Raw genomic sequence first — 15,322 nt, forward strand, 5'->3', positions numbered from 1 at the left:
CGCTGATACGCATCATTCACATCTATTGTACATTTTTATCACCCAAATGCTTCTACATCCCGTTTATCGTTGGGGTTGTTATGATCAAATGTTAAAAACATTTTTTGAATTTAAATCACATTACCGGCTTTCACACATAGCGCGAACGGTCTGCCGACTGGCCAAGGAAATTACCACCAATATCACACATTCTAATAGAAGTTGGGAGGTGTAGTTCATAAATCTTGAATCTTTTTCCCCATCCCCCAACTGCTTGCAAAAGAATCACAACATAACTTCTGAAATTGGATGTTAAAGCCGTATGTGTCTAATGCAGCGGTACGCAGTGATTTTTTCACTTGTGTAAGACTTGAATGTGTTTCAAATGACATCCCAATATGGTATGAGTAGCGTGTGTGTATAACATACCTTTATAGTCATTGATCCATTTGGCTTTATAACAAGGCTTGTCACTTCCAGAAATAATAAAATGAATAGCCTCAGCCTCAGGACTAAGTCTGGCTCTTCGTTTTGACATGCTCTTCAATTGCCCATGTGCTCCTCAACTAGAAAACATCTACATTGGATGACAAAAAGTCAGCGAGACAAATACAGAAAAGACTAATACTTGATTTGAATCGAATAAGGATATATCAAATGGTATTAGTCTGCCTTTAGTCATATCGTGCTCATGTTCTTACTAATGCAGTATCCGGTTAGCTTATTAGGCTAACCGATCAGTGCAAACCTTATGCAACTGCAATCACAATAGCAATATTTTCACAGTAAGCACAGTAAGCAATCTTAACACCTTCAAAGATAAATACTGTTATAAAAGTATAGTACTGTAAACTCTACAAATAACATTATCTGAACTGAACAACCAATATCATCACTTTGGCTTTAAATGGAAAAACATGATAGTGCTAAGTAACATTTGTGGTCAAGAACACTTAAATGTAAGAACAGCTTAGATAATAACTATCTCTTTAGTTGTAAATGAAGAAAAATAAATGCATTACCTTCATTTCTCTTGCACTTGTTCCAGTTCTGAATTTTCCATGTGGCAAAAGTCCTTTTCATTCCTTTCAGCTAATTTGCTAACATTAGCTTATCTGGCTAATTGATGCTAAATTACGTTTTTATTTGAGGGATTTAGGAGGATTTTATGATAATAAATAAATAATATGCCATTTAGCAGACGCTTTTATCCAAAGCTTAGTTATAGTTGACTATGATGACATGTATTATGTGTATTCAAGTAAATCTATCTTGAATAGTTGGAAAGTGTGCTCAAATAAAATCAGGAAATGTCATGTAACTAAAGTGTGTCACGTGACTAAAGTGTGTCACGTGACTAAAGTGTGTTTAAAGTGTGTTAATGTTCCAAAACTGACCACTAGGTGGCGTATTCACAGGTGAGCAAAAAGCGTAAACACACACACACACTTCAAATCATGAGATTGTGACATTTAAAGACTTTTCAGATTTTTGGTTTAGGGGCATTCTATGGTCGTCTAGAACACTGTAGTGAGCTCGGAAAAATGAGGACTCCAAAAATGTCCTCATATTTCCGAGCGTCCTGACATTGAAGGTGAGTTGTCATAAAATTGTCTTCATATGTCACCAAAATGAGTACACACACACAAACACACACACACACACACACACACACACACACACACACACACACACACACACACACACACACAAACACACACACACACACACACACACACACTGACTCACTTCCTATTGCACTAATCCAGTCTTCTTTCTCTTATTTTTTCTCACTCTGTCTTCTGCTGAGCCAGCTCTCTCTCTCTCTCTTCCTCAGAGGTGGCACTCTCTGTCTCCTGCTTAGCCAGCTCTCTCTGTCTCCTGCTTAGCCAGCTCTCTCTCTCCTCCTCAGAGGTGGCACTCTCTGTCTCCTGCTTAGCCAGCTCTCTCTCTCCTCCTCAGAGGTGGCAACACAGGTCCCTGAATGGTGTGGCAACAAGAAAATGCGGTTTCGTTATCTGAAAACTCTGTCAAACTGCAGCAACCTTGTACTTGTTCATATGAATTATATTTTAAAGAAGGACTAGGGGGGGGGGGGGGGGTTCCTATACACTTACACAGAGAAAGCAACATGATTGGACAATGAAACTCACAGGGCTGAGCTTGTTTATGCACATCCTGCCCTATGCAAATATAGGCCTAATGGGCTGTAAATACACAACATCACCGCTCGGTCTACCCTGGCAAGAGGGACAGTAGGCTACACGGTTGTTAGTAACCTACAGTTTGTCAGACTGAAGAACAGTCTTGTTTTCATGCCGTGCAGCAGGTCAGATCGCTAGTGTCAAGGTCTATAGGCTGCTACAATTATGGAAGAGGTTTTGCTTGTATCTGTCAGAAGTGATGTGTTATCAGGCTTGTTAATTATTTTATTATTATTTAAATAAATACCGGAGGAAAGTGGAGAGCCTTGAGGTTTGTGCACGGCCCGCGCGACCTGCGATTTTCCTCGAATCTGATTGGTCAAGACAGTCAAAGAGCCTGCAGCAGCACTCCGATTTGAAGGGACAGACAAATTCGTGAGGAAAATCATTGAAAAAAACCCAGCACTTTGCCCATCTTTTTGGTCAATATTTTTAAGTTGTGTGGTGCTGCGGTGGCAAATGCCGCCCCGCCACATGTTTTTCAGCGGCTCCTATATCTTCCCCTGCTTCTCGATGGCTGCCCTGGGCGTGGGCCTCAAGTTCTACTCCTTGCACTTTATGGAACACACTCCTGGCTTTGTCCAGCTGAAGAAGTACATCCAGATACCCCTCCTAGTAACAGTCTGACTACATCCAGACAGCTGTGAAGAAACGAAGCACCCTTCAAACACCTGCCGGTGGCAAACAGAAAAAGCATGTCCGACTTAAATTGGAACTGACAGTGTTCTAGCAACATGGATATGAGTCTTTAAAAAAAAACGTTTTCTGACAAGTGAGCACTTTGATATGGTCATTTTCATGTTTTCATACATTCATAGAATGTTTGGGAATAACCTAGAGTAAGGCCTTTGTGTAAATTCTATATCAATATAGAGCGGCTGTGCTTTAGGATAATTACCAGACACTGCAGTAAATAAAACCGAATAAAAATGCGTCAGTCTTGTCCAGGACCGGACTCTACACAGACCGTTGAGCCAATCAGAGCTGCAGTAAGCCATTTGCCACACGGTCCTGCCATCATTCACTTTGAACTGGACTGTGTGTTTACAGGCAGTAGCAACAGCGTGACTTTAGATCATTAGAACGCATTCGCCAAAAGCCACAGCAACAAATACCGAATGGATTCAGGTAAATATATAAATACCACTGGAGTCCTCTTACATTAGGGAACTTTACAGTGCTATTGATCAAAAAACCATGAAAAAGTAACTAGGCTCTCTCTCCCTTATTTGCCTTTGCACATCAACAACTACAAGATCAACAACTGATGCTAGCCAGAGCAGGATGAGCTCAAATCTAACGAGGAAACATTAGATACACCCTCGACTTTTCCAGCTAGTTGGTCGTCAAAATTGCACTGATAAATGATGGGGAATAGTAGCCTGCTCGTCCTTCTGCAGCTTGCCTGCCAATGCATGCTGGTCCCAACCCACATTTTGACAACTGAATGGGAACTTGCCTGCCTGCCCGCACATTTGATCGATGCAAAATACATTTGATTGACAACTAAGAGATATGCTAACTATGGATAACAGTCATTCAAGTTCAGAATAGCTAGCTAGTGATTCACATTTCTTGCTAACCACATGATTGCAAAAAAACTGTAACCTCTGCACAAATTCCTCATATTATGCAAACTCACTGTTTGAATTGTCTTCTTTTTTTTTTTGACTCCAACACTCAGACATAATTTACAAACGAAGCATTTGTGTTTAGTGAGTCCGCCAGATCAGAGGCAGTAGGGATGACCAGGGATGTTCTCTTGAGAAGTGTGTGAATTGGACCATTTTCCTGTCCTGCAAAGCACTCAAAATGTAACGAGTACTTTTAGTTGTCAGGGAAAATGTATGGAGTAAAAAGTACATTATTTTCTTTAGGAATGTAGTGAAGTAAAAGTAAAAGATGTCAAAAATATAAATAGTAAAGTTTTTTTTTTTTTTGCCCATAAAGTAAAGTACAGATACCCAAAAAACTACTTAAGTAGTACTTTAAAGTATTTTTACTTAAGTACTTTACACCACTGACTCTAACACTGTTAACCTCAACCTGCCTCTCTCACACCGGACACTTCTGATCCCAGCCCCATGGGCACCCTTACAATGAACACGTACCACTACTTTCCCCAATGCTACACATTCCTAACTGTAAGTCGCTCTGGATAAGAGCGTCTGCTAAATGACTAAAAATGTATTGCAGAGTTTCCCAAGCTTGGTCCTGGGCCCCCCTGCGTGCACATTTAGTTTTTTACCCTAGCACTGCACAGCTGATTCAAATCATCAAAGCTTGATGATTAGTTGGTTATTTGAATCAGCTGTGTAATGCTAGGGTAAAAACCAAAATGTGCACCCAGGGGGGGCCCAGGACCGAGTTTGGGTAACCCCGCTGTATCGGACACAGACAGACTATAAATAATTTTGGATGGAGATGTTTCATTGATCAATACATTTACAGCACTTTAGCAGTAGTCAAGCTGCTTTATGCTGAAAAGCCTTGTTAGCTTTTGAATTTCCTGTCTTTTTTTTGGCTTCAGACAAAAGTTAATATTTCACTTAAAACATATTTTTGTGTATTAAACAATAAAAAACTTCTACAGAAAACTCTGTGTTAACACACACACACACCCTTGAGGGATGGTCGGTTTGCATAGTCAGAGGTACTCAGTCAAAGTTTAGCTCTCGATATGTGAGCGTTAACTTTCTCCTCTATCCATCCTCTTCCTCTCCTGTCTGTTCAGATGACGGATCACACACAACCCCGCCCTTTACACTGTCCACCCTTGTCTTTTCAGATGATGGTTCCAGGTTCTTCTCAGTGTTACTGAGTCAGTACCCTCACACACACTGAGCTGAGCTATATCATACAGAACTAGGCCAGGTTTATGATTTTAAAAAACTCTGCCGTACGTCAGCTCCCACTCAGCCCAGTCAAAGCTCTTTTCTGTCGAGTCCCTGCCCATCTTCTGAAAACATCTGAAACTCTACCTCTTCAAAGAGTATCATAATCCCCCCCCCCAAAGGAAAAAAATGGAACCTACACTTGTCTTTTCCTGCACTTGTCTTTTCCTGCACTTTTTACTGTCTTTTCATAATAGCACTGACTGATGTTTTGAGGAAAAATGTACATACTACAACTGTGATATGTGGTTGTCTCACCTAGCTATCTTAAGATGAATGCACTAATGCACAGACAGTGACTCTGTGTGTTGTATTGTGTTTTAACAAGTGTAATTCCCCCCCCCGGTCCTGTAGGGGTGCCAGAGAAGCCAGAGATAGACGGTCTGACCAAGCCTGCCCTGGAGGGAGATGAGATCACTCTGACCTGTATGACCCATGGCTCCAAGCCTGCTGCCGACCTCCGCTGGTTCAGGAACGAGAAGGAGATCAAAGGTCAGGACACAGACATCTACTACTGTTACTACCCTTCATAGGTCAGTAGGTCAGGGGTTGAAGGTTAGAGGTCAGTAGTTAGAGTATGTATAACCCCTGGCTCCAAGCCACCTGCTGCCGACCTCCGCTGGCTCATTAACAATAAAGTCAGGACACAGACTACGGCTATGCACTACTATTCTTCTTCATCCTCTTCCTCTTCTTCCTCATCCTCCTCCTCCTCCTCCTCCTCTTTCACAACCACCTCCTCCTCCTCCTCCTCCACCACCTCCTCCTCCTCCTCCTCCACCTCCTCCTCCTCCTCCTCCTCCTCCTCCTCTTCCACATCCCCCCCCTTCTCCTCCTCCTCCTCCTCCTCCTCCTCCTCCTCCTCTTTCATAACCCCCTTCCCCTCCACCTCCTCCACCTCCACCTCCTCCACCTCCACCTCCACCTCCACCTCCTCCCCCTCCTCCCCCTCCTCCTCTTCCTCTTCCTCTTCCTCTTCCTCTTCCTCTTCCTCCACCTCTTCCACATCCTCCCCCTCCTCCTCCTCCTCCTCCTCCTCCTCCTCCTCCTCCTCCTCCTCCACCTCCTCTACCTCCTCATACTCCTCCTCCTCTCCATCCTCTGAGGTTACTCAAGTACTCTTCATCATCATCATCTTCATTATCTTCTTCCTCCTCTTCTTCCTCCTCCTCTTCATCATCCTACTTCTATTCAACTCTTGTCTTTGCTGTAGGCTACGTGATTCTGATGGCTCTAACATAGTTGGAGCATCTGCAAGAGAAACTTGAAATCTAGGCTGTGATTCCCGCAGGTCCACGTATATTTCGCCTTGACTGTGTGTATCTGGTTTTGCAATTGTTTCAATGCTGGTCTATGAGGTGTATTAATTGGTGGGTTCATTGACCTCAAGAAAAACAGAGCAAAATCTGGCATTTCTTAGTCAGTTTGAACTGCTACCTCATGAACTGCTACCCCATCTCACCTGTCTTTCTGCTTCCCTCTCCTCTCCTCCTCTCCTCCTCTCCTCCTCTCCTCCTCTCCTCCTCTCCTCCTCTCCTTCTCTCCTTCTCTCCTTCTCTCCTTCTCTCCTTCTCTCCTCCTCTCCTTCTCTCCTTCTCTCCTTCTCTCCTCCTCTCCTTCTCTCATTCTCTCCTTCTCTCCTTCTCTCCTTCTCTCCTCCTCTCCTTCTCTCCTCCTCTCCTCCTCTCCTTCTCTCCTCCTCTCCTTCTCTCATTCTCTCCTTCTCTCATTCTCTCCTTCTCTCCTCCAACTGGTTGAATAATTTCTTGGGTTAATCGAGGGAGAACGGTGAGCCGTTTAGAAATTACAGCACTTTTTGTACATAGTCCCCCCATTTTAGGGACCAAAAGTATTGGGACAAATTCACTTATATGTATATTAAAGTAGTACAAAGTTTAGTATTTGGTCCCATTTTCCTAGCACGCAATTATTACATCAAGCTTGTGTTGGATGCATTTGCTGTTTGTTTTGTTGATGTTTCAGATTATGTTGTGCCCAATATACTGTAAATGAATTTAATCAACCAAAACGTAACAGGTGGGGTTTTAGGAGGGATCTGAAAGACACTCGTTGGGGGTGTCCACTGAAAGTTGACTAGCAACAGCTGGAACCTAAAGGACACCCACCATGAGACCCACTGAATCTGCCCAAGAAGAGGCAAACAAAGGAAAAACCCAAACTGAAAGACAGGAAGCAAACCACACAGTGGAGCAAAATGAAAACGGGGAAGATCAGATAAAGGATTGTTATCTTAAATAAAATAAGGAGCGTCAACTAAAGACGTGAAGGGTGACATGTTGTGCTGAAGGATGGCTCTAAAGTGACGTCATGTTAGTCACATTACACCTCATCTCGTTGCCGGACACCTCCGCTCAAATGAAGGTCTGGTGGACCAACGCATCGAACCTGGCCTTCATTAGTTAGGGTTAGGTTTGAAATACAATTTTAAGAAGAGAAATTGTGGAAATGGGCAGGGTTTATCCATAATTATGACTTTGTGGCTGTCCTTCATAAATCAGCAGAATGTTAATAGCCTATTTATTTACACTTGTAGTGTCCTGTAATAATTTGCCTGAAGTGGGACACCTTCTGTCATTCACAATACATGCATAAATGCCTTGTATCTCATGACGCTGTTCTTACTATAAGGTCAGACCATTAGGTAATTCATAACACATACATAAAGTCTTAATGATGTCAACACAAATGTATTAACATTTAGGGAATTATCACTAACAGGTAAAACAAATGACCATTAAAGACATGTTTAAACCATACATTTCCTTTTATTTGCACATTTTTAAAAACAATACAAATACATTCAGTTTTCAAAAAGTCCAGCAATGCAATTACATGTAACATTACACAGGGCTGTGAATAGTGGAGCTTGACCCTGAGCTGGAGGACGAATGGTTCTTCACCTCTCTGCCTGCTGGAGGTACTGCATGTTGGTGCAATATTGATACATCTGGTACGATCATCGTAATGCTTAAGTTGCTTCGCAACTGGGAAACAAGGCCCTGGTTGTTAATTCTATGAATTATACAGTGTTTGAAATGTTGCTATGCTAACGAAATGATCGACATGTAGCTAGCTAGCAGAGGTGAAATAATGACGAGTGACAAGAACTGATGATTTAATACAGAATTGATAAATAGGCAACAACCAGCTGATTGGTGTGTCCATAAGATAGCCATGGAAGATAGCTAGGCTACTTCCCCTTTGCTCGCTTGCCAGCAAAAGCTAACACACAAGCAGCTGAAATGACAGCAAACTATGTGTTCTACCTTTTAGTTTCTTTTGACATTTCTTTTGGAAATATTTGGCACGGTGGAGATCACAAAAAATAACTAACTGCAAAATGTTGGACAGGTTGGAGAGGCAGACATAAGTGTTGCAAACCAAATGCTTGGCTAGTAGCATGGGGGGAAATATTGTCTAGACACTTTTTTCCACTGAAAATTAAAGTTAATAAATTGCCTGGCTGGGCTGTGGGACAGTGGATGCGCAATGATGAATCAAATGGAACTGTTAACAGGTATTAGCCAGGGAATTGTGGTGAATAACTCGCTGCTATCAACCAATCAGCATCCAGGATCCTAACAACCCATTTTATATAACCTGGAATACCCTTTCCTTCCTCTTCTCAGTAACCTTTGTTGTGTTTTCTATTTCAGCACTAGCCTAGCATTAGCCCAAGCTGCTACTTTTTCTACATTAGCCCAAGCTACTCAGTTCCTGATCAGATAACACCTCTTCTCTGTCAAGAGCCAGATGAGCTGACAGCTTAGAGGTGTGATCGATTTCAGCTTGAACAGTTTGAAACAGATTTAATTGTTCTGTTGGTCGTTTGATAAAGGGATTGTTGCTGCTTAGACCAGGATTTACTAAATTTCCCAACTCACTCTCTTATCTCTTTCAGGAACTCTTCCTCTCTATCTCTCCCTCTCTTTCTCTCTCTCTCTCTCTCTCTCTCTCTCTCTCTCTCTCTCTCTCTCTCTCTCTCTCTCTCTCTCTCTCTCTCTCTCTCTCTCTCTCTCTCTCTCTCTCTCTCTCTCTCTCTCTCTCTCTCTCTCTCTCTCTCTCTCTCTCTCTCTCTCGCTCTCTCGCTCTCTCGCTCTCTTTCTCTCTCTCTCCACCCCCTCTCCTACATCGATTTAGGATAACCTCACATTGACTCCTATCTCATGACCCAGATTCACTCTCAGATGAACAGAGTAACGATCTGACAGACAGACAAAGAATGTGAATTTAATAAAGTCTGACTATCTCCTGTCTTTAAAGTCACCCACTGCTTTCCTAAATAAATAACCATTCCTTATACAGTGCATTACTTTACCAAGTATACATTCTTTTCCTTTATCTGATGATTTATGCATATGTACATTGGATTGTGCCCTCAATGAACGTGTCCCTGCTTATAAATATCTGATCACCTGGATTGACCAGGTATTGATGAGGTAGTTAAGAAATTAAGAATGAAAATGGGTTTATTTTATTGGAATATGTCATGCCTTCCATTAAATAGCAGAAATCATCCAGTCGACATTCACTCCGGCTTTAGACTATGGGGATATCATCTATATGAAACCAGCAGGGTAGCGAGTAATGAATTACATGTAATGGATTACAAAAAAATTTAATCCTTTATATTACCAGCTAAAATATTGTAATCAGATTACAGATACTTTTGAAAAACTAGATGATTACTTCTAGTATTACTTTGAAATCCAGAAAGGATGTTTTCAAAAAAGATATTTGACACCTTTCTGTTTTCTCAATAACATTCAAATCAACATTGAAAAGAGGCGCAAATGTAAATGTTTTTCCGCCTGAGTGAGTCTGACCACCAATCAGAGACCACTATGATGACACACCACTATGATGACCACCAATCAGAGACCACTATGATGACACACCACTATGATGACCACCAGTCAGAGACCACTATGATGACACACCAAATGATGACCACCAATCAGAGACCACTATGATGACACACCACTATGTTGACCACCAATCAGAGACCACTATGATGACACACCACTATGTTGACCACCAATCAGAGACCACTATGATGACACACCACTATGTTGACCACCAATCAGAGACCACTATGATGACACACCAAATGATGACCACAATCAGAGACCACTATGATGACACATCACTATGTTGACCACCAATCATAAACAACAGAGTAGGCGAATTAGTCCTTAGTTTTTGGATTCTGCTCAGGTAAAACAATTTGGCTAATCTATATTTCCAAGTCCTATTCTTGAAGATCAAGGGGTATTAAATTAATTGTAATGACTGGAAATCTGACAGACTCAGTTTTTTCTTTTATGTAACGTTAGAAAGAAATGGGTTAGAAGAAGCCTACACAACCAACCCATTGTCCATGCCTGGCCAGCTACCAACCCATCGTCCATTCCTGGCCAGCTACCAACCCATCGTCCATGTCTGGCCAGCTACCAACCCATCGTCCATTCCTGGCCAGCTACCAACCCATTCACCATGTCTGGCCAGCTACCAACCCATCGTCCATGCCTGGCCAGCTACCAACCCATCGTCCATGTCTGGCCAGCTACCAACCCATCGTCCATGCCTGGCCAGCTACCAACCCATCGTCCATGCCTGGCCAGCTACCAACCCATCGTCCATGCCTGGCCAGCTACCAACCCATCGTCCATGCCTGGCCAGCTACCAACCCATCGTCCATGCCTGGCCAGCTACCAACCCATCGTCCATGCCTGGCCAGCTACCAACCCATCGTCCATGCCTGGCCAGCTACCAACCCATCGTCCATGCCTGGCCAGCTACCAACCCATCGTCCATGCCTGGCCAGCTATGTCAACTCTAACATTGATTTATATAGACGTTAAATTGGTCTTATTCATTTTAGTCTTCTTCTAATGCCTCTTGACGTTTATTGGGATCAGTCTTGTCCTGGAGGAAGAACTGAGTGATTTCTGCTTCGGGGGCCAGCTGCAAAGTGAAATTGTGCTATATTGTACACAATTACGAAAACAAACATTTGGTTAGGGTTAGGCATTAGGGTTAGAAGTGTGGTTAAAGTTAGGGTTAAGGTAAGGCTTAAGGTAAGAGTAAAGGTAAGGGTTAGGGTTAGGGTTAGGGTTAGGGTTTGGGTTAGGGTAAGGGTTAAGGTTAGGGTTAGGTAAGGGTTATGGTTAGGGTTTGGGTTTGGGTTTGGGTTTGGGTTTGGGTTTGAGCTTGGGTTAGGGTTAGGGTTAGGGTTAGGTAAGGGTTAGGGTTTGGGTTTGGGTTTGAGCTTGGGTTAGGGTTAGGGTTAGGGTTAGGTAAGGGTTAGGGTTAGGGTTAGGGTTTGGGTTTGGGTTTGGGTTTGGGTTTGAGCTTGGGTTAGGGTTAGGGTTAGGGTTAGGGTTAGGTAAGGGTTAGGGTTTGGGTTTGGGTTTGAGCTTGGGTTAGGGTTAGGGTTTGGGTTAGGGTTAGGGTTAGGGTTAGGGTTAGGGTCATAATTTCTCTGTTCCAAATGGTACCCTATTCCCTGCATAGTATATATATTTGCTGTTGTATTTTTGACTTTATGTTTTGTTTTACCCCATATGTAACTCTGTGTTGTTGTTTTTATCGCACTGCTTTGCTTTATCTTGGCCAGGTCGCAGTTGTAAATGAGAACTTGTTCTCAACTGGCTTCTTACCTGGTTAAATAAAGGGGAAATAAAATAAAATAAATAAATAGTGTTTATTTTATTACACTCTGCACTTTAACCTCATTGTATCATTTCAAATCCAAAGTGCTGGAATACAGAGCCAAAACTAAAAAGAAATTGTCACTGTCCCAATACTTTTGGAGCTCACTATATAAGTATCTGCTAGAGAACACAGTAGAACACAGAAGAACACAGTACAACACAGTACAACACAGTAGAACACAGTAGAACACAGAAGAACACAGTACAACACAGTACAACACAGTACAACACAGTACAACACAGTACAACACAGTACAGTAAAGCATCTGCTAGAGAACACAGTAATTTGTCCCAATACTATGTACAAAAATTGCTGTAATTTCTAAACGGTATATGGATGAAAATAACCTCAAATTAAAACTGACAGTCTGCACTTTAACCTCATAGTAATTTTATAGTCAAATCCAAAGTGCTGGAGTACATTTACATTTACGTCATTTAGCAGACGCTCTTATCCAGAGCGACTTACAAATTGGTGCATTCACCTTATAGCCAGTGGGATAACCACTTTACAATAGTAGAACACCGTACAGTAAAGTATCTGCCTGAGAACACAGTAGGACACATTATTCAACGGGTGGGTCTAATCCTGAATGCTGATTGGTTAAATTCACATTCCAGCCGGTGTCTATTCCACAAGTTACCACCGGCTAAATCTGTCACGTTAAAATGCCTATTTACTCTGTTCCATCTGACTGCCCAATCCACTGTCTCATCAGCCCAGCCAGGCAATTTATAAACTTGATCACCATGATAAAAAGCGTCTCACATTTCTTTTAGACTAACATTTAGTTTTCAACAGCGGACATTTGTAAAAACCTTGCTGTCTGTCTCTCCGACATTTGCAACATTGTTTCAATTTTCAAATTCGATCTCCAGCTGTCCCATAGTAATGAACGTGTCGGGGTCGGGACGAGACAGACAGACAGACAGACAGACAGACAGACAGACAGACAGACAGACAGACAGACAGACAGACAGACAGACAGACAGACAGACAGACAGACAGACAGCGTTTCTCAGCCAGTGAATCAGCTGGCATCATTTTTATGGATTTATACAAAGAAATGTCAATTGAAAAAAAGGTCAAACGAAACGAAGTGCAGCTAGTTTGCAGTTTTTCCAGCTTCAGTTTGAAGTGATTGTGTTAGCTGTGTTGTTGGCTAGATCCTCTGAACAACAGTCCTGACGAGAGAGCACATTCTCTATGCCATGCAAAATCGCGCCTCATTAGCTTGTTGTTATGGATGTATCCAAATAAATGTCACTAGAAAACAGCTTAAACAAATACAAATGCAGCTACTGTTGTTATTCTGGCTGCACTGTTTGACATGACTGTAAATTAGCCATAGTTGGCTAGCTAGCAACACCCGTGCCAATATATCCTCTAAAAAACGGCTTCTCTGGCATTATCACTTAAATAGAACACAGTACAGTAAAGTATCTACTATAGAACACAGTACAGTAAAGTATCTACTATAGAACACAGTACAGTAAAGTATCTACTATAGAACACAGTACAGTAAAGTATCTACTATAGAACACAGTAGAACACAGGACAGTAAAGTATCTACTATAGAACACAGTACAGTAAAATATCTACTATAGAACACAGTACAGTAAAGTATCTACTATAGAACACAGTACAGTAAAGTATCTACTATAGAACACAGTAGAACACAGTACAGTAAAGTATCTACTATAGAACACAGGACAGTAAAGTATCTACTATAGAACACAGTAGAACACAGTACAGTAAAGTATCTACTATAGAACACAGTACAGTAAAGTATTTACATTTACGTCATTTAGCAGACGCTCTTATCCAGAGCTACTTACAAATTGGTGCATTCACACTATAGCCAGTGGGATAACCACTTTACAATATGTTATTTAATTATTTTTTTTAGGGGGGGGGGGGGGCGGGGGGGTAGAAGGATTACTTTATCCTATCCCAGGTATTCCTTAAAGAGGTGGGGTTTCAAATGTCTCCGGAAGGTGGTGAGTGACTCTGCTGTCCTGGCGTCGTGAGGGAGCTTGTTCCACCATTGGGGTGCCAGAGCAGCGAACAGTTTTGACTGGGCTGAGCGGGAACTATGCTTCCGCAGAGGAAGGGGAGCCAGCAGGCCAGAGGTGGATGAACGCAATGCCCTCGTTTGGGTGTAGGGACTGATCAGAGCCTGAAGGTACAGAGGTGCCGATCCCCTCACAGCTCCATAGGCAAGCACCATGGTCTTGTAACAGATGCGAGCTTCAACTGGAAGCCAGTGGAGTGTGCGGAGGAGCGGGGTGACGTGAGAGAACTTGGGAAGGTTGAACACCAGACGGGCTGCGGCATTCTGGATGAGTTGTAGGGGTTTAATGGCACAGGAAGGGAGCCCAGCCAACAGCGAGTTGCAGTAATCCAGACGGGAGATGACAAGTGCCTGGATTAGGACCTGTGCCGCTTCCTGTGTAAGGCAGGGTCGTACTCTCCGAATGTTGTAGAGCATGAACCTGCAGGATCGGGTCACCGCCTTGATGTTAGCGGAGAACGACAGGGTGTTGTCCAGGGTCACGCCAAGGCTCTTCGCACTCTGGGAGGAGGACACAACGGAGTTGTCAACCGTGATGGCGAGATCATGGAACGGGCAGTCCTTCCCCGGGAGGAAGAGCAGCTCCGTCTTGCCAAGGTTCAGCTTGAGGTGGTGATCCGTCATCCATACTGATATGTCTGCCAGACATGCAGAGATGCGATTCGCCACCTGGTTATCAGAAGGGGGAAAGGAGAAGATTAGTTGTGTATCGTCAGCGTAGCAATGATAGGAGAGGCCATGTGAGGATATGACAGAGCCAAGTGACTTGGTGTATAGGGAGAATAGGAGAGGGCCTAGAACTGAGCCCTGGGGGACACCAGTGGTGAGAGCACGTGGTGCGGAGACAGCTTCTCGCCACGCCACTTGGTAGGAGCGACCGGTCAGGTAGGACGCAATCCAGGAGTGAGCCGCGCCGGAGATGCCCAGCTCGGAGAGGGTGGAGAGGAGGATCTGATGGTTCACAGTATCAAAGGCAGCAGACAGGTCTAGAAGGACAAGAGCAGAGGAGAGAGAGTTAGCTTTAGCAGTGCGGAGAGCCTCCGTGACACAGAGAAGAGCAGTCTCAGTTGAATGACCAGTCCTGAAACCTGACTGGTTTGGATCAAGAAGGTCATTCTGAGAGAGATAGCAAGAGAGTTGGCTAAAGACGGCACGCTCAATAGTTTTGGAAAGAAAAAAAGAAGGGATACTGGTCTGTAGTTGTTGACATCAGTGGGATCGAGTGTTGGTTTTTTGAGAAGGGGTGCAACTCTCGCTCTCTTGAAGACGGAAGGGACATAGCCAGCGGTCAAGGATGAGTTGATCAGCGAGGTGAGGTAGGGGAGAAGGTCACCGGAGATGGTCTGGAGAAGAGAGGAGGGGATGGGGTCAAGCGGGCAGGTTGTTGGGCGGCCTGCAGTCACAAGTCGCAAGATTTTATCTGGAGAGAGAGG

General features: G+C 43.3%; 1 protein-coding gene across 1 annotated transcript in view; it reads left to right on the forward strand.

The window, feature by feature from the left end:
- Positions 1 to 15,322, forward strand: part of LOC311123561 (cell adhesion molecule 2-like) — a gene marked incomplete at both ends in the record, with an annotated part of 105,107 nt that overhangs the window by 43,702 nt on the left and 46,083 nt on the right. Inside the window, one exon of the mRNA XM_084197805.1 lies at positions 5,432 to 5,569. Coding sequence (XP_084053931.1) covers positions 5,432 to 5,569 — 138 coding nt within the window. The remainder of the gene's footprint in view (positions 1 to 5,431; positions 5,570 to 15,322) is intronic.

The sequence above is a fragment of the Coregonus lavaretus genome, assembly GCF_964263955.1.
Source record: "Coregonus lavaretus genome assembly, contig: HAP1_SCAFFOLD_1378, whole genome shotgun sequence".
In the NCBI taxonomy this organism is placed as follows: Eukaryota; Metazoa; Chordata; class Actinopteri; order Salmoniformes; family Salmonidae; genus Coregonus; species Coregonus lavaretus.